Source organism: Eucalyptus grandis, chromosome 1 (genome assembly GCF_016545825.1).
Source record: "Eucalyptus grandis isolate ANBG69807.140 chromosome 1, ASM1654582v1, whole genome shotgun sequence".
Taxonomy (NCBI): domain Eukaryota; kingdom Viridiplantae; phylum Streptophyta; class Magnoliopsida; order Myrtales; family Myrtaceae; genus Eucalyptus; species Eucalyptus grandis.
In genome coordinates, this window is record NC_052612.1 from 48,084,089 (window position 1) to 48,109,422 (window position 25,334).

Below are 25,334 nucleotides of genomic sequence, written 5' to 3' on the forward strand. Positions count from 1 at the left end.
GGATTATGTACAATGCTATTAATTGAACTCTTCCGTTGAAGTTATTTTCATGCTTAAAATTATTTGCAAGTGTACTAAGGAAGAAATATCTAGGGTTTTACTTTTCAGCACAATCAGGGTAACTTTCGACTTGCACAAGTTACTCTAGATATTTTGTGACTGCAATCGTAATTTAAACTAGATTAGTAGGCTTGGCATGGATCCGTCCACAACAATTTGTGTAAATCCAATTTCTTTAAACCATTCATGTTGTTTATCGGCATTCTCTAAAGTTCATTGTGTCTGTTGTTCTTCCACCATGCATGCGAACCTAGCTAGTTACTGTGATACTTGTACATGATTAACACAGCATTAAAACCAGATTGGATTTATGCCGTGCATAGGAGAAAACTCGTATATTTAATTAAGGAAACTGATCGAACAAATTTTTTTATTTAACTTAAAGTTGGGCACATTTTAACAAGATAGAAAAGGGAAGCTCTTTCTATGTTTTTTCAGATAACTACATCATTAGAGGCTCACATCACTTGAATACGAATTTCCGTGCATAGGAGAAAACTCGTATATTTAATTAAGGAAACTGATCGAACAAATGTTTTTCTTTAACTTAAAGTTGTGCACATTTTAAACTAGATAGAAAAGGGAAGCTCTTTCTATCTTTTTTTCAGATAACTACATCGTTAGAGGCTCACATCACTTGAATACGAATTTCCGTGCATAGGAGAAAACTCGTATATTTAATTAAGGAAACTAATTGAACAAATGTTTTTCTTTAACTTAAAGTTGTGCACATTTTAACTAGATGGAAAAGGGAAGCTCTTTCTATCTTTTTTCAGATAACTATATTATTAGAGGCTCACATCACTTGAATACGAAATTTTTTCAACAATTATATAAGAGAGCGTCAATTCATTGAACTGATTCATAATCCATTGAAATTATTTCAGAAGAACTAATTTCAGCTTAATTACTCTATGATTACAAACCCGCTTAGCAAGCATGATAACATTAAATAGAACATGAGTTGTGGATATGTAGTCAAAATCGATACTACGCTTCTGCTTTCTGATCACATCAACGACAAGCCAATTATGGGCCTGTTTGGTTCGGCTTTTGGGGAATGCATTTGCAGTAATGCAAATACCTTTGGGTGAATGGGGTTTTCCGAAATGCAAATATCGTTTGGTAAAATTTGCATTGAAAAACAACTTTGGCCAAAATACTATTTGGTAAAATTTGCATTTGTAATTAACTTTTATTAAATTAAAAAAGCAAAAATACACTCTTTTTTTTTTTCGAAGTCCAGCCACCGGACCGCCGGATCCAGCAAATGTCCAAATGGCCGGATCTAGCCTTCGGAGGGTCGCCGGGGTTGCATGACCCTAGGCGACGACCGCCCGGGTCGCGCGAACCCGGGCGACGACCACTGGTCGCCCGAGGTCGCGCGACCTAGGCGGCCGTCGCCCGGGTTCGCGCGACCTCGGGCGGCTGTCGCGTGGGTTCGCGGGGTTCGCACGACCCAAGCGACAGCCGCCTAGGTCCGGCGACAGTCGCCAGGGTCAGGTGACCCTCAGGCGGCGATCGCCGGCGCGTCGCCAGCGTGCACAACCCCCTTGGCCGGCGGTCGTCGGCCTCCGTGCGGTGGTTTTCCTCGCGGATGAACAGTAACCGCGAAGTGAATAGTAACCGGAACTTGCATTCCGGAAATGCAAGTTTCCAAAGGACCTCCGAACCTACTTTGGCCTAAGGGCCCTTAGGACCCTTTGGAGATGCAATTGCATCTTGCCAAAGTCGCTCAAAAACTCGAACCAAACACATTTGCATTTGGCCAAGGGACTTTAGAGTCCAAATGCTCATCTCCAAAGCTGAACCAAACAAGGCCTATGTCATTCTATTCTGGTTCCAATGATGATGCCTAATTATGAGTAATTGTAGAAAAAACTGAAATATTCGGTGTCAATGGCTGCTGCCATTCATTTAGAAGGGAACAAGAACTTAAATGGCAGCAGGATAAACGCAGTCTTTTACTGTTAGACTTGTGGGAGTGCAATAACTTTTGGTATGGTGCCCAAGTTCCCATGCAAGATTTGCAGAAAGTAAATATATTTTACTGCAAAAGGCCATGCGACCTTAGCAATGACATTACATACATCAAATTAAAAATTCGGTGACATCAAGGTAATATATATATAATGCGCTTCTCAGAGCTAGAGCAGAACAGATAGTTGGGGGATGTGTATCGTAGGAATCGTGAACAATCCTCTTTCATAATTAATGACATGAATAACCGAGAATCTTTCCATCTGGAATGCTAGTGATTGAATTATTGTTTGAGTTCTGATAACTAATAAATGTGGAAAATCTTTCTAGATATGGTATTATATTGGACAGGTCTCTGGCCCGTTGATATTCATGAGATTTTTTCTTTTTCCATTTAATGTGTGTTTGAAAATCTTCCTTTTTAATTGGTTTTGGATGACAACAAAGCTAATTTGAGTATTTAATAGATCTGATTGAGTATGGATCATAAAGAGAATACGAAACTATGTACCTGAAGAAATCATTGGCAACCAAGATCTACACACGTATAGGAAGGGATATGTTAATGAATAGATAATGTTGACGCAAATTGTAGAAGCAAATGTAGAAGGATGATCGTCAAACAAGTGGGTCCTATTAAAAATAGTCTCATTTTTAGCAACTTTTCTCCTTAAATTGTTAGCTTTGAAAAATGGGTTTCAACCCGAAGAGTGGGCTGCTCCCTTCACCAATTCATCAAGTTAGTGAGGAAGTTCGACGGTCGGGTTACGGACCAAGGCATGAAGGTATTGATGAAAGTTTGGATTTACTCATAAGTGCAATTTGTCGCAGTAGTATGAAGTTGCAAGCCAAAGGTTAAAGAAAACAATGGAGGAAGCAGAGCGAACAAATAGAGAAAGTAACGAGTCACAAAATCAAAGAGGGAGAGAGAAGATACTAATCAACGACCAAAGTCGGCTTAGCTTGACTTTTTATTAAATGAGTTGAAAATGGGTCTACAACCGACCCACTAAAACCCATCTATTTTATTCTTTTAACCTTAAAATGCATTATCACTGGTACTTTGAGTTTGAAGTGACACATTGGAATAAAGATTTGTGATCCATTTTAGTAGCCCTTCCTAAAAGCCATGGAACAATGAATCATAATGACGTAGAGTTTCCATCTGTAGATTCTAACGGTTGGATTGTCAAATCAGAACACCCAGCTCATATCACGTCCATAGAATATGGACATCCGAGTGTACTGCAGCAATAAATCACAGCCATCTGGAGATTGGCGAACAAATATGCTCGAGTCGGTCGAATTAATTGGACATGGCGGCTTATGGATCCATGCTTAACGTTCAAATTGGAGGCCTAATACCAAACGACGGGCATATCTGGGTAAGTCGCTGAGTGCTTGGAACAAGAGAAATCGAAGTATATCGAGTTGTTGAGGTCATGTTGTAATTGTATATTTTAGTCTTTGAACGCATTTTATACTATAAAAGAAAGGTTAATACCAAGAAAAATCTCAAATTCGTATACTTATAACAAATTTATTATAAATTAATTTCTTGATCATAAAAAATTTTAAATTAATACATCTATAATAAATTTACCTCAAATTAATTGATCACCAAAAACCCCAAATTAATACGTTTGTAACAAATACATCATCCCTTAATTTCTATTAAATTGAATTAATATCACGAAAAATCACAAATTAGTACACATTTGACAAACAAATGGTAAAACTTCAAATCAGTACACCTGTCGACTACCATATGTCATCTAGCTAAGCAATTTGACTTTAAAATTTAAGGAATTGATAAATTTATCATAAGTGTACTGATTTAAGGTTTTTGAAGTCAAAAAGTTAGTTTGAGGTAAAACTAAATATATTAGTTGGGTTTTTCATGGTATTAACCAATAAAAGAATACCTACTCCGACCCTCTAATTCTTGATATAATGAATGTCAACCAATTTTTCACATAGACCATCACAACAATCTCCATTTATGCTTTCAGTCATATCCTGTCGAAAGATCCATTTAAATCAAATGATTCAATACACATGCAAATTGAATTGCATGTACTTTTATTTATTTTTCAGAAGCATTAAAATTGCGAATAACGCTACATTTACTGAAATTGTTTTGCGAAACCCGTGTATCAAATGATATGCTGAACTCTCATTAAATGTGGCATGACTCCCTTACTTACAGGCCCTCTTAAAACCTGACTTCACTTAATCCACAAATTTTGTAAATTTATTTCAGTATATCTAACACATAATCCAGCCTTCAGATAATTAAGCTTCTACCATAAGATACTGCTCACCTGGTCAACACAGAGCAATATGATGGATTTACACTACATAAACGAGACGACACATTTGTATTAGTGTTATGGATCGCAAATATATTTGCAATAAGTGCTTTTCCTTGAATAGAATACAGTGAAGAAAGATCCATCCTCTGACAATCGAGATGGATGAGGTCATTTTCATCAAAGTTTGACATGTCAAATCTCGATCTCCCCTTGTGAAGACTGGGACAGTGATAATGCTGATGCAAACCTTTTCTGCTCTCTGTTAGGACCAACACAATAATGCTGCATGGCATGCAGGTGATATATCTAACATGTGATGTGATCTCACAGCTCCACCTGATGCATCGCCCCTTTTGTTTTTCCGCAGATAGAAAAGGTTTGGCGAAGGCTTGGTTTGAAGAGGAAACTAACAAAAAAAAAAAATACGTAACTATATAAAAGAGAAGTCAAATATTATAACACAAATTGTTTGGTAATCATGTCGCATTTAAGACATAATATTAATACTTTCACTTTCAAATGGATATGACGTGACATAAATTACAGATGCAATCAGGTCGTGTTCGTACTAATTGCTCATTTCAGTGATTATATAATCAGGTACGGAGTAAGGAAATTGTCTGAGTATGTTTAGTCTATTCGGCTGTCCAATTTAATGTCATTAAGAAAGGCAGGTCTTATGCAAACGCTTATATTGCGAGCGTAGAGTGAATTTATGTGGGCTCTCGTTTATGGGTAGGAAGCAGCTCCTTCTAGCTATCCAATATAAATACTTGTCCTTTCTTTTGCTTTCTTGTCAGCCTATAAGGCCTAGGCGCCTCAGGTCTAGGAGACTAGCCACGTCACGCATTCGGCCATCGTCTGTTTGGATGTACTCCATAAATAGATTGTCTGGAAAGGAGGGGAAAAAATGCAAAGTCTTGCAATAGCCCTACAAGTTACTACGCAAATCCTTGTATGGTAAGGTGGGACAAATTTTGAAGCCATGTTGAGGAAGAAAATTGAATAGAATGGGGTCCTCCAAAGAGGGAGAAAAGCCAAAAAGCCCTCTCATTCATTCCATTGTAGACCCCCCCCTCTCTCTCTCTCTCTCTCTCTCCCTCTCTCTCTCCAGTCAGTCTGTAAACCTCATTCAATTCAACCACGCATTGTATGAGCGGAGGCATTACTGCCAACATCTTGCATGCATGCAGGGAATGCTCCACTTGCCCCTCTCTCTCTCTCTCTCTCTCTCTCTCTCTCTCTCTCTCTCTAACGCTATCATATCGTATTTCTTAAATGATGTGATTTGTCAATGTATGGTGTGTACGGTGCGTATAGTATATGTCGATGCCAGAGTTTGTGTGTCGTTCGGCTTGAGGTATCGCCGCTTTGGCTCGCCTGACGTTTTTGTACTGAACAAAGGGTTTTTGCGCAAGGATACGCCATGGACACTCGTTCAGAAGTCACGGTCCTCTTCTTCTCGCTCTCAGTTCATGTCAAAATCATCCTTCATTTTGATATGGTGTGTGTCAAGTTTCACATGCAGAGAGCCCATATGACATGTCCATGGATGATGCCAAATGTTATTGAGAGGGAGAATTAACTATTAAATGAAAGCGTGACTTATTATTTATATATTCTAATACTCTCCTCGTGCATAAGTTGAACTTTGATATTATCTTGAAAAAGTTCAAACTTAGGACCTCCTACTCTAATATAATGTGAGATTTTATGATATTATTATTGACTGTTTCTAAAAGCTTAAACTTTAAATAAAAATATGATTTATTATTTAAATATTTTAATAGCAAGATATCATGAAAAAACACGTGTTGCCAATGACACTTAAGGATGAATGCTTATAGGAAAATGAGTTCAAAAAATATCTAACTTCGTCTTTTACACAATACATCATACACAATCCATCATATCACATCTTTATATGATGGGTGTGAGTAAATTATATATTTATGGTATATATACATTTTTTTACAATACCATTCGGGTTTATTTTATCAGTGGTATAAGTTTGGATTTTTTACGACACAAAAAAAGTTTAAAATATCTTGTATCATACCGAGTAAGTTTAGTGTTTTTGGGGACGAAAACAAAATCAGTTATTTGTGTTATAGTGAATATAGTTTAAGATTTTTTTATTGTAATATTAACCTAATTGATTAAGGATTTGGATTATTATTATTATTATTATTTTGAATTCAATATATGACGTCGTACAAGAAGCACGGACGGTCTGTCTGTCTGTCTCTCTCTTTCTCTCCAGTGCTCTCCCAGTTTCTGCCAAACTAATGTCGACCGCACGATGAGAAGAGTCGATATTTTCTCGCGAAAACTCTCGTGTTATCGGGGAGGGGCAGGATGTTCGGGCGTCTGGCGGGAGCGATGAGCGGTCCCGATCGGGTGCCGAGGTGGGGTCCGACCGGGCTTGATTGCGCAGGAGATTCGCGGGCCCCGCCGGTTTTATGGGATGTCCCCCGCAACCATCCTGACGATGCTTCCTGCAGCCGTTGTAATTTTGTTGGGTGCGCCCGCCTCTGAACCGAATCAAACCGAACCGCCGGTTGCAATCGAGGGGCAATCGAGTACGTCCGTCCGCCCCGATTTAATTACGATTTAGGATTGGGTCATTGATGGAATGCCCAATGGGCCTCGTGAGTCACGTGGTGGACCAATCACCGACTGGCCTCCTTTGTGGATTTCCATCGCTTTTCGGGCTTCGTGGGCCAATCGATTTTCTCGAATTTGAGGAAAAGTTTCGAGGTTCTTGGAACGGAGGACGAATGAAACGTTCCCGTCTACTCAAGTCAATTATCGAGCGCTCGAAATTATGAGAAGGGGCCATATTTTTTCCGGCTCCCTCCAACCACGGGCTCCGATTGGTGAATTACATGCATTGCATGGGCACCGCTCACATTTGATTTTGGTTAGTTTTGCTTGTTGCCGACATTCGTGAATTCTAAACCCTCCCATCAGCAGTATGATTCGAGGAAAGTGTTCTCATTTTTATGTTCTTACGGGATGATGATACTTTGCATAGGGCTGTATATCTTCCCCTATCGCTGGTTAGAGGATGCTTTTGATTCGGGGATACAAATTTCGCACATCACCCATGCTAAACTTTACTAAATATAAGTGAGAGAATTGTTCATAACTTGTTCATAACTTGTCCCCATCAATTATAATTGTTGGAGATTCCCTGACGGAGGAAAGCACCTTCCTTGTACAATTGGAGTGTTGTGCTCCTGAGCACCTAAAAACCTAACCAAAACATGAGATGGACACAACAATTTCACTGTTCTTTGCTTGCCTATCATCTTAGATTCTGGCCCAAAGAAATTGAAATATAGGTTTCTCTAAGATTAAATTTTGTAGCATTACTTTCACTGGCAATTTATATATTAGATGAAATTACTATATAAAATCTAACTCGGTGTACCATAGAAAGCAAAATGAATGGACGAGAAAGGGAGAAGAGGCGGTACACAAGGCATCAAAGTTTTTTAACACAGGCCATAAAACCAAAGTACAATTGTATGTGACCCCAAAATATAGTTACAAAAATAGCAAGAATAAACATTAGTTATCAGTAACATACTTAAAGGTCCATTTATTTCAAGGAAAAGTGATTTTGGGGAAATTGTTCTATAAAAAAACTTTCTGGTGTTTGGATGACTGAAAGTTAATCAGTCTATAAAAAACTTTTCCATGAGTTAAAAAACAACAAACTTAGATGGGGAAGGTGATTTTCCTTCTAATGAAAAGGAAATTACTTTATCTAAGTCACCAAAAAAATGAAGATTAAGCGTTTAAAAATAATTTTTAAGAAAAATATTTTCCTTTATCATAAACTTTTCAGTGAAATAAATGTATCCTAAACATCTTTCAATTCCGTTGGTATAAACCTTAACATGACCAAAAGGATATTAGGCAATAATGTTGGAAATATATCTTGAAGATTCCAATTCTATCGATTGTGATTTAGTCAATCGTCGATTAGTTTGGTGAATAGGAAAATAGTAAAATAGTGATTCATTTATTATTTTTTCCTGTTTTATTCTTTTGTCTCTTAAACTATAAATTTACCAATGTAAATGTATACAATTAATAGAGAGAAAGCATTTTCCTAAATATCCATTACGCTTTCTGTCATGGTATCATAGCAGCTCTTTCTGGGCAAGCTTCCGCATTCTTAAGAATTGTCATTTTTTTTTCTTCGCTAACTTGTTGACGCAAATTTTCCTGCAAAGACAATAAGCCAAGCCAAATGATTAGGAATTCTATTTCTTGATACCATGGAGAAAGACAAGAACGTTGAGAGTACCCTAGTAGAGGAATCTTCATCCCAAAACCAAACACCTACACTTTTTGCTCCTGAAGATGCTCACGTTACTTCTGCTCCTACTCCAGCACAGATCTCTAGCCTAATTTAGTGGTCCATAATTCCATGGTATTCTGTCCCAAGCCAATGGGCCACCGGGCCGGGATAGACATGGATTGGGTCGCAATTTCCATACAGCTCGTCTGGAGAGGAACTTCCTGTAGCTTCTCAGCCTAGTGGTGGTGGGCCATCCCCTCAATCAACCCAGTTTCAAGAGATCAACCCAAGAAGTGGGTCGGGCCAATGGAACCCAAATCAAGGATTTTGGTCCATACCAGGTCAAGAGACGAATCCCTACTCGGTTCCTCAACCCGAGTACGTACCGTACCTTTTTCTCATCGCTAGCGACGGCCGCCCCGAACTTGGGGATCCCCTCTACACGTCACCAGCCAACAAACCCAAATTGAAGCTCATTGAGATGCAGCTTATTGGAACGAAGAATTACACGGCTTGGGCTCAGGATCTCCGGCATGCCCTTGTCACCGAAGACAAGGACGGCTTCCTCAACGAAGCCGTCCTCCAGCCGATGAAAGGCTTCAATGGCAATGGTGTAAGTGCAACCAACTGGTTCGCACATGGCTCGACAACTATCTTGCCCCATAAATTGCGGCTAGTCTTCCACCTACCTAAGACTCCATAACTCTTTAGGACAGCCATACGCGAGATGTATGGACGCCTTGATCGAGCAAAGCTATTCACCATCACCCAAGCTATGTCGAAGTTGAAGCAAGGGAACCTCTCGATTACCTCTTACTTCAACCATCTCTTAGCTCTATGGAACGAGCTTGAGGCCGCCATAGAGCGAATCAAAGGGCCCGAGAACACCCTCAAATAGTATTGGGAAATTAAAGAACAAGAAAAAATGACAAGGTTCTTACTAATTTTGAATGAATCATTCTCGACTTTTCGGTCGTAAATCCTCGCAATGGATCCTCCACCGCCACTCAGCTGCATCTACCAGTTGGCTGTCCAAAAGGAACACCATCGGATGGCCGTTGCCGAACACACTCGAGTAGGTGAGAGCATGAGCCTTGCCGTCCTTCCCTACAGCGAGATGACCTCCAGTAGAACTTCCACAGATTTGGAAAGACAGAGGGTCGTGGCTGCAGCAAGAAGAAACAGAGGAAACCCTAAGCCATTGCAAATGGACTGCTCAAATCAAAGACCTAGAGTGGACGGCTAGGATCGTCAATCTAAAATGAATGGTCCAGATAAACACGATGGATCAGACGGTTACCATTTGTCCACGGTTTCAACAAAATCAGACGGATGGGATCTTGCCACGTTAGCGCCTCCTTACAGCAGATCCTATGGTCTGCGAAATGCCACGTCAGCAAGAAAGGTTAGTGGGCAAAATTCCCGATTTAAAAATAAATATTGCGACTATTGTAAACATTCGCATCATACTATTGAAACCTATTGGAAGCTACATGGAAAACCTAATGACAAGGACGAAAAGAGAGAATCCACAATTTCTCAGGTTTCTGCACAAAGGGCTGATGGATCACCTCATCAAATGATCACCCAAGAACAATATTAGAATATTGTGCAAATGCTGGATCAATTCAAGACTAGCGATAAGGGTGCAAGATTCTCAGGCACCTTCCTTTACAACAAGAATTCATTTTCAATTGATGTATGCATTATCGATTTAGGTGCTAGTGACCACATAGTATGTAACAAAAATTTATTTTCTCGCATATATAAAATGCCAGATACCCCTGTCATGGTGCATCTTCCAAATGGGAACATCACAAATGTTACCACAATTGGCACCATACAGCTTGGTCAAAATTTTATCCTAAAAAATGTCCTATATATTCCAAAATTTGAATTCAATCTTCTATCTGTCTCAAGAGTATGTGAGGATAACTCTTGTCATGCCATATTCAATTTAGACAATTGTTTCTTTCAGAACCATTCGACTGGCAGAGTAATGGGCTTGGGTAGTATGGCACAGGGACTCTATTTCTAGAACAATTCCCTAGGAGATTTAGAATTATTAAATAAGCATGTTTCTTGAAATGCCATTAGTAAAAATAAAAATCTCCTTTATCATCAATGATTGGGTCACAGTGCAATTTTTCTTCATCCACAGTGTCCAATATGTCCTTTAGCTAAGTAATCTCAAGCACATTCTCCAAAAAGCACATCTCGTGCAACAAATCAATTTCCATTGCTTCATATGGACATCTGGGGACCTTATCATACCCTCATCGTGACAGATCTCAATTCTTCCTTACAATTGTTGATGATTATGCTCGTGCCACCTCGGTATATTTGATGCAATCAAAAAGCCAAACTTTTGGTAATTTGTCAAGTTTCCTTTCCATAATTAGGAATTAGTTTGGTAAATCTATACAACAAATTCATATAGATAGTGGGCGTGAATTTTTCACTTCTGATTGCAACACATTATTATCTTCTAATGGCATACTTCATGAAAGTTCCTGCACTTACACTCCACAATAAAATGGAGTTGTTGAGCGCAAACATAGGCACCTATTAGAGATGGCATGTGCTCTAAAATACTAGGCTTCTATTTCATAAGATTTTTGGGGTGATTGTGTGATCACAACAACCTACTTGATTAATCACATGCCAACTCGGATTCTTAATGGTAGGACCCTTTTTGAGGTGCTTTACAATAATCAACCTGATAATAATCACCTTAAAGTATTTGGTTGTTTATGTTATGCGACAAATGTGAGTCATCGAGATAAAATGGGCCCTCAGGCCACTCAGTGCGTTTTCATGGGGTATCCTCCTCTTCAAAAAGGATATCGAGTTATGAAGATTTCTACAGAGACTTTCTTCATTAGCAGGGATGTTGTATTTCACGAAGATGTATTTCCATTTGAAGAAATGGTTTCTTCATCATAGTTCTCTTTACCATCAGGGCATGGAAGATATTTTCTGTCCAATGAATCTTTATCTCAAGCACCAGGGTTCCTTATCGCACCAGGACCATCTATATCATCAGAACCATCTCTTTCTATCCTAATGGAATCTACATCTCCATAAACAACATTGCCAAGCTTATCTGAAGACATTTCTTAGTCTCCTTCGATAACAAGCTGCTTCACCAGTTCTTTCCGAATCATCGGATCCTCTAGCACATATGATCAAGCAGCCTCGATGTTCCAAACGGCACACTCATCCGCCTACATGGACCCAAGATTACATATGTTCTACAACAAGTTCTTCAGGTACACAATATCCTATTACTTCCTATGTGTCATTTAATCAGTTATCGCCAGGACACATGTGTTGTATCAGTTGTATATCAGAAGAACAGGAACCATCCTCATTCGCTGAAGCAACATGAGATCCTAGATGACGACATGCGATGGAATCCAAACTTACTGCTTTAATGGAGAATCACACTTGGGATATTGTCCCCTTGCCCCCAAGACGAAAACCGATTGAATGCAAATGGGTTTATAAGATCAAGTTCAAGGCAGATGGTTCTATTGAGCGCTATAAAGCTCGAGTAGTCGCCAAGGGATTCATTCAAAAAGAAGGCTTTGACTACCATGAGACCTTTTCTCCAGTAGCTAAAGAAGTCAATGTACGTTCCTTCTTGTTCGTTGCAACCATTCAGAATTGGTCTCTCCATCAGATAGATGTGCATAATGCTTTTCTCCACAATGACCTAGATGAAGAAACTACATGGATATTACTCAAGGATTACGCAGACAGGGGGAGTTTCGGGTATGTCGTCTTTGCAAATCCTTATACGGATTAAAACAAGCATCTAAACAATGGTATGCCAAATTCACTGTTGCACTAACCAATGCAAGTTTTTAGCATTCTAAGTATGATTATGCTTTGTTTACACAAACTACAAAAGACTCATCAATTTACTTGTTGATATATGTCGATGACATGCTCGTCATGGGAAATAATGATTCTGATGTTGCCAAGTTCAAAATGTATTTGCACTCCACTTTTCACATCAAAGACTTGGGACCACCAAAATACTTTCTCGATATCGAGATTGCCAGATCCGATGAAGGAATTTGCCTCAGTCAAAGGAAGTTCATCTTGGAGATTATTTCTAAAGCAAGGTTATCAGGATGTAAACCAGCAGTCATTCCACTTGAGTAGAATGTCAAATTGACGACGCATGAGTATGACCCTAATTCCCCTTCAACCATCAAGGACTCAGTACTTAAAGATCCTTCTGAGTATCAATGACTTGTCGGGAAATTAATATATCTTACAATGACAAGACCTGACATATCTTATGCAGTACAAATACTCAGTCAGTTCATGCATATGCCAAAGTAATCACATTTGAATGTGGCGTTGAAGGTTGTGAAGTATTTGAAGGGATGTCCAGGTCTTGGTATACTTCTATCTCGTGACTGCAATATGAAGATGTCAGCTTTTTGTGACACGGATTATGCCACTTGTCGAATGACCAAAAGACCCATTATTGGTTTTTGCATAAAGCTGGGAAACTCATAATCTCTTGGAAGACGAAGAAGCAGTCAACTGTATTACTATCATTAGTGGAATCAAAGTATTGGGCCATGGCAAACGCTACCTACGAAATAGTCTGGATATGAGGACTTCTCTTGGATCTTGGAGTACAGGTCAATGGACCAAGTGAATTATTTTGTGATAATGATGATGCATTCAAATTAGCAACAAATTCAATTTTTCATAAAAGAACAAAACACATAGAAGTGGATTGTCACTTCACTCAGGATAAAATCAAAGATGGAGGTATTGCGACAAAGGGAATTGGAACAACAGAGCAGCCTGTAGACGTCTTCACTAAAGCATTATGTTGGAAACAACATAGGTACTTATTGAGCAAGTTAGGTATTCTCGACATCTACAGGCCACCAGCTTGAGGAGAGTGTTGGAAATATATCTTGAAGATTCCGATTCTGTCGATTGTGATTTAGTCAATCGTGGATTAGTTTGGTAAATAGGAAAATAGGAAAATAGTGATTCATTTATTTATTTTTTTCTTTTTTATTCTTTTGTTTCTTACACTATAAATTTACCAATGTAAATGTATACAATTAATAGAGAGAAAGCATTTTCCCAAATCTCCGCTACGCTTTCTGTCAAATAATACAATCGCAACCCTAAGAAATTTCGTTGCGTGAGAGTATTTATGCCAACGCTATTATAACGCCTTATCTAAGCGGCAGTCCAAGGCAACCAAGACGGAAATGTTGCGTTCGACGAAAATCATTAGACGACACGAGCAAAGCCGCGGTTCGTAGGTATGGTAAAAGACAAAACTTGCTTATGCCCATTGCAATTTCTCATAGTTTAAACAACAACTGTAATATGCGTTTTTTTTTTTTTTTCCTCTTTGGAGGTTCTCCGGCAACGCTAGTGTCGAAACCTTATCTTTACTACGACCTTAGGCAGCATTTTTTTTTCCGAAGCGTTACTTTTATAATGATTTCTGGCAAGTGACAAATAATATTATTTCATCACCTATAAAGAGAGTAAAGAAGAAAATATTAATAGAATTGTTTCGAACAAGCTTCAAAGATTCGATTGGCTAATCCTTCTATTTATATTCTTAATAAGAAATTGTAGAATCGAATGAAGAGATAATATATGGCCTGGGGATAAGCCATGCTAGTAATTCTCTCTCCAATTAATTAAAGGTTCAAATCTCGTAATTCACCTTCTCTATAATTAATGGTAAAGTTCACTTATTTTAGACAGCACTTCATGGAAGCGTTGCCTCAAAATCTGGGCACCGTTGCTTAAATTGTTCGTTTTGCATTGACGAATCGGCAATTGAAGATGATACGCAACGCTAATTACAAGTGCTACTCATTAAAAACGAAGTGCCGCCTAATGTCGACGAAATCTCGCCCCGTCTTTATGGAGCGGCCGTTCTGTTTTTTTCTTTTTTCTTTTTGGCTTTTGTTTCTCCGACACGATATGGACATGGTTGAGAAGCAGTTTTCATGCGAGGAATTGCGATGAAAGATAAGCAAAGGCCGAAGCATATTCTTATGTTTAATCTAAATATTAAACAGGAATTAAACGGAATATCCATTGAAATACCACGCTCGATTTTCTTGTTGTACCCCCCGACACTTGGGTTTATACGCCCCTCCATCCGATAAGACCATGAAGTCCCACGTCGGTCACTTCAATACACATCCTATATAACAAAGCCAACTTTACCACACAGAGAAACCCCAAGCACACCATCCTTCGCAAACCCTAATAGAGCAAAAGCCATCGTCAATGGCGAACAATCTCGCAGTGCTCCGTGCTCTCGACACCGCTCACACGCAATGGTATCACTTCAATGCGATTGTCATCGCAGGGATGGGGTTTTTCACCGATGCCTACGACCTCTTTTGCATCACCGCCATTACGAAGCTCTTGGGCCGTCTGTATTACAACGATGGAAACGGTGCGCCGGGCAAGCTGCCCCCTAGGGTCAACAACGCCATCACCGGCATGGCCCTGATCGGCACCCTGATGGGCCAGCTCGTCTTCGGGTACCTTGGTGACAAGCTTGGCCGGAAGCGGGTGTACGGTTTGACCCTAATCCTCATGGCCACCTGCGCCATCTGCTCCGGCCTCTCCTTTGGCTCAACGGCCAAGTCTGTCGTCACGACCCTGTGCTTTTTCCGGTTCTGGCTCGGCTTCGGCATTGGCGGGGACTACCCCTTGTCGGCGACTATCATGTCGGAGTACGCAAACAAGAAGACCCGCGGATCTTTCATCGCGGCAGTCTTCGCCATGCAGGGCGTGGGAATCATCTTTGCGGGGCTCGTCTCAATGACCCTGTCGAGGCTCTTCATGTGGTGGTATCAACACGATCCGCTCGACAAGCTGCCGAATTTCATCGCTCAGCCCGAGGCAGATTTCCTGTGGCGGATCGTGCTCATGCTTGGCGCCTTGCCTGCTCTTCTCACCTTTTACTGGCGGATGAAGATGCCCGAGACCGGTCGTTACACGGCCCTGGTGGAGGGGAACGCCAAGAAGGCCGCAATAGACATGGGTCAAGTCCTCGACATTGAGCTCGAAGAGGAGCAAGAGAAGGTGGCTCAATTCAAGGCGGCTAACGAATACAAAATCTTCTCGAGTGCTTTCTGGGATAAGCACGGTCTCCACCTCATAGGCACGATGAGCACTTGGTTCTTACTAGACATCGCCTTCTACAGCCAAAACCTGACCCAAAAGGACATGTTCCCAGCAATGGGTCTCATAAGACCGGCCCCTCGTATGACCGCTCTTGAAGAAGTCTTCTATACCTCGAGAGCCATGCTCCTGGTCGCGCTGCTAGGCACGTTCCCGGGTTACTGGTTCACGGTATTCTTAATCGAGAAACTCGGGCGGTTCAAGATCCAGCTCATCGGCTTCTTCATGATGTCCGTCTTCATGTTCGCAATCGCCCTCAAATACAAGGAACTCAAGGACCCGAACAAGCACGAGGGATGGCTGTTCGCAATCTTGTACGGGATGACCTTCTTCTTCGCAAACTTCGGCCCCAACAGCACGACCTTCGTCTTGCCCGCAGAGCTGTTCCCAACCCGGGTGAGGTCCACATGCCACGCTCTGAGCGCAGCGGCAGGGAAGGCGGGCGCTCTAGTCGGTGCCTTTGGGGTCCAGTCATTTACGCTGGACCAGAACACGACCAAGATCCGCGGCGCCTTGTTCTTCATGGCCTTCACCAACATGCTAGGGTTTTGTTGCACGTTCCTGGTGACCGAGACCAAAGGGCTGTCCTTGGAGGAGATATCGGGCGAAGACGACGGAGAGGACCATACTGAGGAGGGGAACTACTACAAATAAGATAGCACGAGATCGCATGGTGACGATAAAGGGTTTTGTGGAAGAAGAATAAGAAGAGGAGATCGATACGCATGGACCAATAATCGGGAGGAGAAGCCAATAAAAGTAGCACGTGTATTAAACGGGTTTGGTTTTGTCTTATGCTGTCCTAAATGTTACCCAATCCTCTATACATAACGCACAATAAGAAACTCAAAATGTATGGACGTTTTGTTTGCTATATGAGAGCTCAATAAAAAAAAGGTATTTCGTCATTTGCATCGTGTCTTATTCGAGCTAGGGTTTCTTGTTTTCTTGTTTTTAACGGTGGGGTCGCCAGCTTTATCAAGACAGGAATAATTCACGTACGCAAATGGCGGGCAAAATGACGCATTTGAGTGTAGTATATGTTATAATTATGATTATAATTATGGTTAATGGATCAGCGTAAGCTAATAAATTAAGATACGTTTTTTCTGTTCACGTATCTCTTTTTGGATTCATGAATTTCCTATAGCTTTTTATTCACGTATCTATTGAATTCATGAATTTTTTAGATTCATGTATCTTTTAGTTCATGTATTTATTAAGTTCACGAATCTCTTGAATTCATGTGTCTTTGGATTCATGAATCTCTTGAATTCGCGTATCTCTTGATTCATGAATTCGTAAATACATGCGTCTATTTAATTCATGTATTTTTTTTTTTTGTACATGAACTAAAAAGCTCTATAAATAGATAGGAACATATATCTTCATGAGGGTGATGGTTTTTGGTTTTTCCGACTCAATTCCAAAAAGGCTCGGATACACTTTTACTTTTCTACTTTTATGATTTTTCTGAGTGTGCTGATTTAATTGAATGATTCAACTAAGCCCTGTTTGCATAGTGCTAATCCAAACAGGTTCAAAGTGTATTGTATCTTGGGAGGCATAGTTCGTGAATCTGCGGAGCACCTTTAATAGGAACTAATCGCCTTAAGGAGATTCGGATATCCGTACCTCACCTCCAATTTTATATTTTTTTTTAGTGATAACTTATTTTTTTCTTCTCCAAAATTGGTAAAACGAAGGATATTATAAAGTTATTATCATCTTCTTTACATTGATGTTCTGATTACAACAAACAGTTTGTCTTCTTTGGATATATTTTTCCAACAGAATATCTAGAGGAGAGGAGAGATGAAGCTGAAGCTTCTTTTTCATTCAAAACTTTGAAGTCTTTTACAAAGAGAAATACCACCAAAATAAGATCCATAACAACCCATGATCTACATAAATCAATTACTCCACTAATTTTTGAAAATTAGGACAACTAACAAACAAATTAGATAAGGCTGCGTTTGATAACGTTTCTGTTCAAAAATTGTTCCACGAAACAGAAATAGAAAAACTATTTTTATTATGGGGAAAAGTTTTTAACAGAAGAACGCGTTTGGTAACTACAAGAAATTTTTATTCCTAGAATAGAAAAAGAACATAAACACGTTTGGTAAACTTGTATAACTTTTTTATTTCTTTTAATTTTTTAATATTTTTCTTTAAAATAAAAATTCTCCCTTTCGGCCGGCGACCAGCTGAAAAGGGCCGGCGGCCTCGCCTTGGTTGGACGAGCTTAAGCTCACCCAGATCCAACAAGGCCGAGCTCGCCCTACCTGGCGGTGGCCTAGCGAGGCCGAGCCTGGCGGTGGCCCAATGAGGTCGAGCCTCGCCGGGGCCGGCGACGCTCCGGCGAGGTCACCAACCCTCGACACCATGGCCGAGGCCAACGATCACCAAAGAAAAAGAATAAGAAAAGAAAGAAAATGAAAAATAGAGAGGAAAATTATTTCTCAAAAGTGTTCTCAATTTTTCTTGTTTTTGTTTTTATTCCAAATTTGTTCACGAGAACAAAAGTATAAACAAATGCATTTCTATTCTTTTTTTGTTCCCCGGAACAAAAGAATAAAAATTATGTTTCAAAGAATAGAAATAAAAGCCAAACAAACAGGCCCTAAATGTGCAGAAAAGGAAACACCTATTATTTCAACAATCCCTCCCTTAAACTGAAATTTGTTAACATGTAGTTTAAAGCCTTGATTTTTTTCAGCGTGCAAACACATAGTAACCTTTTGAGTTTCACAAACGACTCCATATTGAGGGCCTTGGTGAATATATCAATAGCCTGATCTTCACTCCTACTAAATAGTAGATCAATTGTTCCATCATTGCTAAGATCTCTCAAGAAATAAAATTTCACATCGATGTGCTTGTTTTTTCTATGTAGCACCGGATTCTTGGAGAGTTTGATTGCTGATTGTCACAAAATATTTTAGTAGCTCTCGATTGCTTGCATTGCAGCTCCTCAAGAATTCTCCTTAGCCAAATAGCTTGACAAGCACAAGTTGTAGCAGCATCAAATTTAGCTTCTATACTTGACAATGTAACAATTGGTTGCTTCTTGGATGACCATAAAATAGCACATATCCCAAACAGAAAAGCATAACCCAAAATACTCCTCCTATTATTTTGATTTCCTACATAATCACTAACATTAAACCCCAACAAATTGGACTTTTCACCTTTTTTGTAAAGTAGCCCAAAGTCTCTAGTTACTTCCAAGTAACGAATGATTCTCTTGGCAGCTAACAAATGCATTTTTGTAGGATTCTCCACATATCTACTAATTAAACTCACATAATACATTATATCTGGTCTTGTTCTAGTTAGATAGATCAAACTGCCCACAATTTGTTTGTAAAGTGTGTTGTCAACCTTCTTCCCTTCATGGTCTTTGTGTAACTTTAAGCCAAAGTTAACTAAAGTGTTTACAGGATTACAATCCTTCATCCGAAATCGGTTCAAAATTTCTCCCACATATTTCTTTTGAGAAATAAAGATTCCATCACCCGATTATACTACCTCTATGTTAAGAAAGTAATGCATTATACCAATATCAGACATTTCAAACTCATCCATTATAAACTTCTTGAATTTTTCAAACATGGCATCATAATTTTCAATAAATATAAGATCATCAACATACAAGTAAACAATGAACATTTTCCCTTTATCTCCAATCTTAACAAAAAGTGTATACTCAGGGATATTTCGAAAAATCAACTTTAAGAAAATAAGTCTCAATACGACTATACCAAGCCCGTGAGGCTTGTTTTAGCCCATAAAGAACTTTCTTCAATTTGTAAACTTTACACTCATTTCCAATCTTGACATAACTAAGTGGTTGTTCAACAAATATCTCTTCATCCAAATACCTATGCAAGAATGCTAATTTAACATCTAACTGGAAAATAGACCTAGAATTCAGTGCCACCAATGCAACCACCAATCTGATTGTGTAGTGTCTTGCAACTAGAGAAAAAATTTCTATATGGTCGATCTTGTATTGTTGTTTGTATCGCTTGGCTACCAAGCATGCTTTGTACTTGTCAACTTCATTATTTTAATTTTGTTTTATTTTGAAGACCCACTTTACACCATTGGTTTTGTGTCCATTCGGAAGATTTGGTAGCTCTCAAATATCATTTCTTTTAGGGATAAGTGTATTGGAAATCCTAAAATTTGTCATGAAAATGTAATTAAATCCTAAAACTTTCAAAAATACAATTAAGTCCTAAAACTTATCACAAAGTGCAATTAAGTCCTAAAACTTTCAAAAAGTGCAATCAAGTCCTAAAACTTTCAAAAAGTGCAATCAAGTCCTAAAACTTATTAAAGTGGTTAAATCTAAGTCATTCCATTAATCGCACTTTTTGAAAGTTTTAAGACTCGGTTTCACTTTCAAAACAAGTTTTAGGATTTTATTGAACCTTTTGAAAATTTTAGGACTTGATTGAACTTTCATGACAAGTTTGAGAACTTAATTGCACTTTTTGAAAGTTCTAGGACTCAATTGCATTTTCATGATAAATTTTAAGACTTCTAATGCACTTATCCCTTTCTTTTAATAGCATCAATTTCAGCATCCATCGCTTTTTATCATTTTTCTTCTTTAACAACACTCTCAAAAGTGGTAGGGTCATAATCTAAAAATAAAGCAAAGTTAGTAATTGAATCTTCAATTCCAATTACCTCATAATCTTCCATCCAAGTAAATCTTCTTCTAACACAGTGAAAAGATTGAGCTTCTTCAGACTTCAGCGACTGTTGGTGAAGTTTCAACGACTGTAAAAGTTGTATTTGATGAATTTTCAAGCATACAAAGTGCTGAAATATGCTCCAATTCAGCATCATTATCATAAAGGACATGGGTAGGCTGCTACCTATTCCAATTCCAAGTGCTTTCTTCATAAATAAATAAAAACATCTCCGTTAGTCACAACCTTCTTTGTTAGTGGATTGAATAATATGTATGCTTTGGATACTTCACTTGCACCATGAAAGACACATTTTTCAACCTTGTCATCAAGTTTCTTCCTTTTCTTATCCATGACATGGGCATACACAATGCATCCAAAGATTTTGAAGTGATCTACAGTTGGTCTTCACCCATTCCAAGCCTCTTCTAGTGTCACATTTTGAATAGCAAAAGTTGGACTTCTATTCAAAACATGAATGCTCCAATTTCCTACTTCTGACCAAAAGATCTTTAGAATTCTTTCTCTTGCCAACAAGCTTCTCACCATATCGAGAATGGTTCTATTTTCCCTCTAGGATACACCATTTTATTGTAGTATATATGCAGCTATAAGCTTTCTTCAAATGCCATGCTCTGCACAAAAACTTCAAATTCTTTTGAGCAATTTTCGCCACCATAATGTGTTCGAAGGGTCTTAATGGTCTTTCCTACTTCATTTTCCACAAAGCTTTGAAGCTTTTAAATGTAGAGAAAGCTTCTAATTTTTCCTATAAAAAATAAACTCAATTTTTCTAGAAAAATCATCAATGAAGGTAAGTAAGTATCTTTTAACTCCATTAGAATATGGGTTTATGAGACCACAGATGTCCAAATGCACCAATTGCAGAACATCATTTACTCTCCATGACTTGCCTTTGGGAAATTAAAAACAATGTTGTTTGCTAACAACACATTTGTCACAAACTTGGGAATGAGTAGTAATCTGAGGAAGACCTGTCACTATGTTTTTCTGTTGAAGGGTCTTCGATCCACCAAAACTCAAGTGGCCATAGCGAAAATGTGACAAGCATGAGAAATCTTTCATTTTAGCCATCAAACAAGATTGAATATTTTCAATCTTTAATAAAAACAATCTATTTGAACTCATCTAAATAACTATAATAGCACCTCTAACAAAATTATAAATTTCACAAACACCCTTATTAATAGTGATAACAAAACTCTTTTCTTGTAACTGACTAGCACTCAATAAGTTACTTTTCAAGTCAGGAACATACAACACATTAGATATTGTTTCCACAAAACCATTCTTTGTTCTTATTTTAATATCACTTTTTCTCATCATTTTCAAATGATCCCCAAAACTCATAATAAAATGAAAATCTTCATTTAGATAAGAAAAAGAACACTTACTCCCACTCATGTGGTTACTGCAGCTTGTATCCACATACCAAATGTCTGACTTGGGTTTCTTTTCATCTTGAACAGCCATCAACAATGTTTCTGCTTTCTTCTTTTCAACAAAATTTGAACTCTTTGCATTTTCTTTATCATTAGGTAGCCTAGTATAAGATTTAGATGCATGATGACCAAATTTATCACATCCAAACCAAAGCACTCTATCTTGGATTTGTCAAGAACCCGTCCTTTGCCTTTGCCTTGAAATAGATCATTATTGGCTTTGAAATTCCTACTGTTGGAATGAGTATTGGTAGAAGCCTTCCATGTTTGCTCCTCTACTTTTGAATTTCTATTCATCTTCTGTTCATAGACTAATAATGAGCTTTGCAATTCATCAAGAGAGAGTGCATCTATGTCTTTCGACTCTTCAATTGAGCAGACAACATAATTAAACTTTGATGTGGGGAACGCAAAATCTTCTCCGCAATGGTGACTTTGTCTATCTTTTCACCATGAGATCGCATCTTGTTGTTGATCTCCATTGTTCTAGCACAATGGCTGGTGATAGATTCTCTAACCTTCATTACTAATGTCTCAAAATCTCTTCTCAAGTCTTGAAGCTGTGCATGTTTCACCCTAACAAAGCCTTGATATTTCTTCTTCATAGAATCCCAAATATCCTTGGAAGTTTCTTTGCAAAGAATCATTTCCAAGATGGGACGATCAATAGCTTGAAAGAGGTAATTTTTTGCCTTTAGGTCCTTCAAGTTTCTAGCTTCCAATTCTACTTTCTAGGTTTCTGTCAAAGCCGTGCTTGCTGGTGGCTCTTGAATTTCCGATTCGATGACTGGCCAATAGTCCTTTGATTGTAAAAAAGTTCTCCATTAGCATGCTCCAATGGTCATAGTGACCATCAAAGCGTGGGATGGTTGCTTGCACAAAATTGGAATCTATGGTCATTGGATAGATGAAAAAATAGATGAAAGAAATTTGTTGCTACCTCACATGTTTTTCGCTCTCAGGGTCTCAAGGCTCTAATACCACTATAGAATATCTAAAGGAGAGGAGAGATGAGGCTAAAGGCTTCTTTTTCATTCAAAACTCAAAAGTCTTTTATAAAGACAAATACATAACAGAAACACCACTAAAATAAGGCCCATAACAACCCATGATATGCATAAATCAATTACTCCTCTAACTCCTAAAAACTAGGACAACCGACAACCAAATTAGTTAAACGTGCAGAAAAAGAAACGACTATTATTTCAACATTGGGTGCATGGTTGTCTTTCCTTTTGGCTGCCACACAGGCTGCATGGCAGCTTATTTACATTGCAATCGAGATGAACGAGAATCTTGGCCTTTCGTGGTGATTAACGATGAATGATAGCGCAAAAGGCTGTGTTTCCATTGCTTATCGTATCCGCCTCGTATATTAGCTTGTTATAGACTAGGTATAGTTTACGTGAGTCCTCATTCGATCCGAGGTTCTGGACTATGTTCGGAACTAAGTGCTCCTACCAATTTTAACTATGGTAGATCCGTCACTTGTCCAATTCCAATCACAACAGCATCCACAATGCATCTCACAAAGAGCTAGCGACACAATAATCGCATGATTTTCACTCACATCTAAGTTTTCGACAGTAAAAAGATGGGCGTCGCTCTCGAACTGTTGACCTTTGACTTTTTTTCCTTTTTTAATGTTTTCCAGATTACAGGCTCATTAGGTCCGTCCAATGGCAACAACTAGCCCTCGGGCCTCACATGGCCTATCTCCATTTCTCCAAGCTCAGTTCAAGAAAATGAACGTCTACAGTCTTGGTCTGAAAAAGCTATTCGTAAATGGGCCGGGCCTCTCTGTTAGGTCAATCTCATCTGTCACCCGTCGTTGACTTCCGATTGGACAGAAGATGATGAAACCGTCAAATTACGTACCCCCCACAAGTATGAATAATTAAGGTGAAAAAACACGGCGAATAAAACTTTTTTGGGATAATGACACAAATAGTCCCTAAACTTTAATATAATTCATGAAATTTTAATTCATTTAATGCGATTTCTACACTTTAGCCCAATGTGCAATATGATCTATGAATTTTTAATTCGTCAAATGTGATATCTTAACTTTTGGCACGTGTTAATCACTAAATTATATGAGAAATATTCAATGTAATATTTGATCTTGAATTAATAGAAGAACAACGTTAAATATTTTCATATGGCTCAGGAACTAAGTCCAATATATATTAAAAGTTTCAGAACCACATTGAATAAATTAAAATTTTTAAAATTACATTGGAACAAATCAAAAGTTTATAAATCACATTACACATTGAATCATAATTCAAGGATTGTTAGTGTCATTATACCTTTTTTTTTTTTTTTTTGGTTTCTATAGCTTAAACGATATTACCTTATACACTATATAAAATGTTCAAATAATCCCAAAAGATTTATGTTACAATCTCGCCGGAGGACAATGTAGACATGTATGGATCGTGTATATCGTTCTACTTCTTTCACGATGCAGTTCGATTTGTCCCGAGAAATTTCATTTTGGACATATCTTCCACGGTCAATCATGATGTTAAGTAGATTCGTCTTCCCATGCTTTAGTTGTTGGTCGGAGTTGGTGAAGCCGACATTGATTCAAAGAACGATTTTTCTGCATGGTGGGACCATTGGCCGATGACTACCTCCACATGGACTATGAACACAGCCCACCATAGTTCCACGAAATTTATGGAAAATGTTCTTTATTCCATAAACAAATCGCCGTAAAGGGCCAACGATAGTAGGGATGGCCAGCGAATGATGGGCGAGGGTTACCGGGCCAATTGGCCTTGTCTAGTAGACCATAGGCGACGGTCGCCAGGCCTTTTTGGTGATGGCAGGGCAGTAGCAACGGCAAGAACATGCATTTTGTCTTCTTTCCTTTTTTAAAAAAGATTAGCTTACTTTTTAAGTAATTTTAATAAGATTTGTGTTATGAAACATATTTGGATCAAATGATGTCGTTTTAGTTTTGTATTTCATGTTTTAGTTCCTCATCACCACATAAGAGAAAAAAATATTAAAAAATTAACGTCAACATTTTTCGTTACTCAAATGAAACGGACTTAATGGTAAGACTACCAATTTAATAACTTTAGAACTATGTTGCTATATAATTATACTTTCATGATAAATTTTAGTTTTTAATGCACTTTTCCTCTTTGAATTTAAGAGAAACTAAAAATATTTCGATGGCTCCCTATCCCGGTATTCTATATTTTGGCTTAGATTCTCTCCTTTTTTGACTGCGCGCGTGCATTGCGCTCTTCATGGTCATTTTTTTCTCCTC

At 38.6% G+C, this 25,334-nt stretch overlaps 1 protein-coding gene across 1 annotated transcript; it reads left to right on the forward strand.

Moving 5' to 3' along the window:
• Positions 1-14,970: 14,970 nt before the first annotated feature.
• On the forward strand, positions 14,971-23,797 carry LOC104415248 (low affinity inorganic phosphate transporter 4). The gene is made up of 2 exons (XM_010026511.2): positions 14,971-16,495; positions 23,757-23,797. Exons 1-2 carry the CDS (start codon positions 14,971-14,973, stop codon positions 23,795-23,797), a joined length of 1,566 nt encoding a protein of 521 aa, XP_010024813.2.
• The last annotated feature ends 1,537 nt before the right edge of the window (positions 23,798-25,334 follow it).

What these genes read in the sequence shown, in the direction of transcription:
- LOC104415248 (XM_010026511.2), top strand. Translation starts at nt 14,971, where the DNA reads ATGGCGAACAATCTCGCAGTGCTCCGTGCTCTCGACACCGCTCACACG. An exon ending in ATCGGGCGAAGACGACGGAG is followed by an intron (nt 16,496 to 23,756) that starts AGGACCATACTG and finishes TCGGGCCTCACA; the next exon opens with TGGCCTATCTCCATTTCTCC.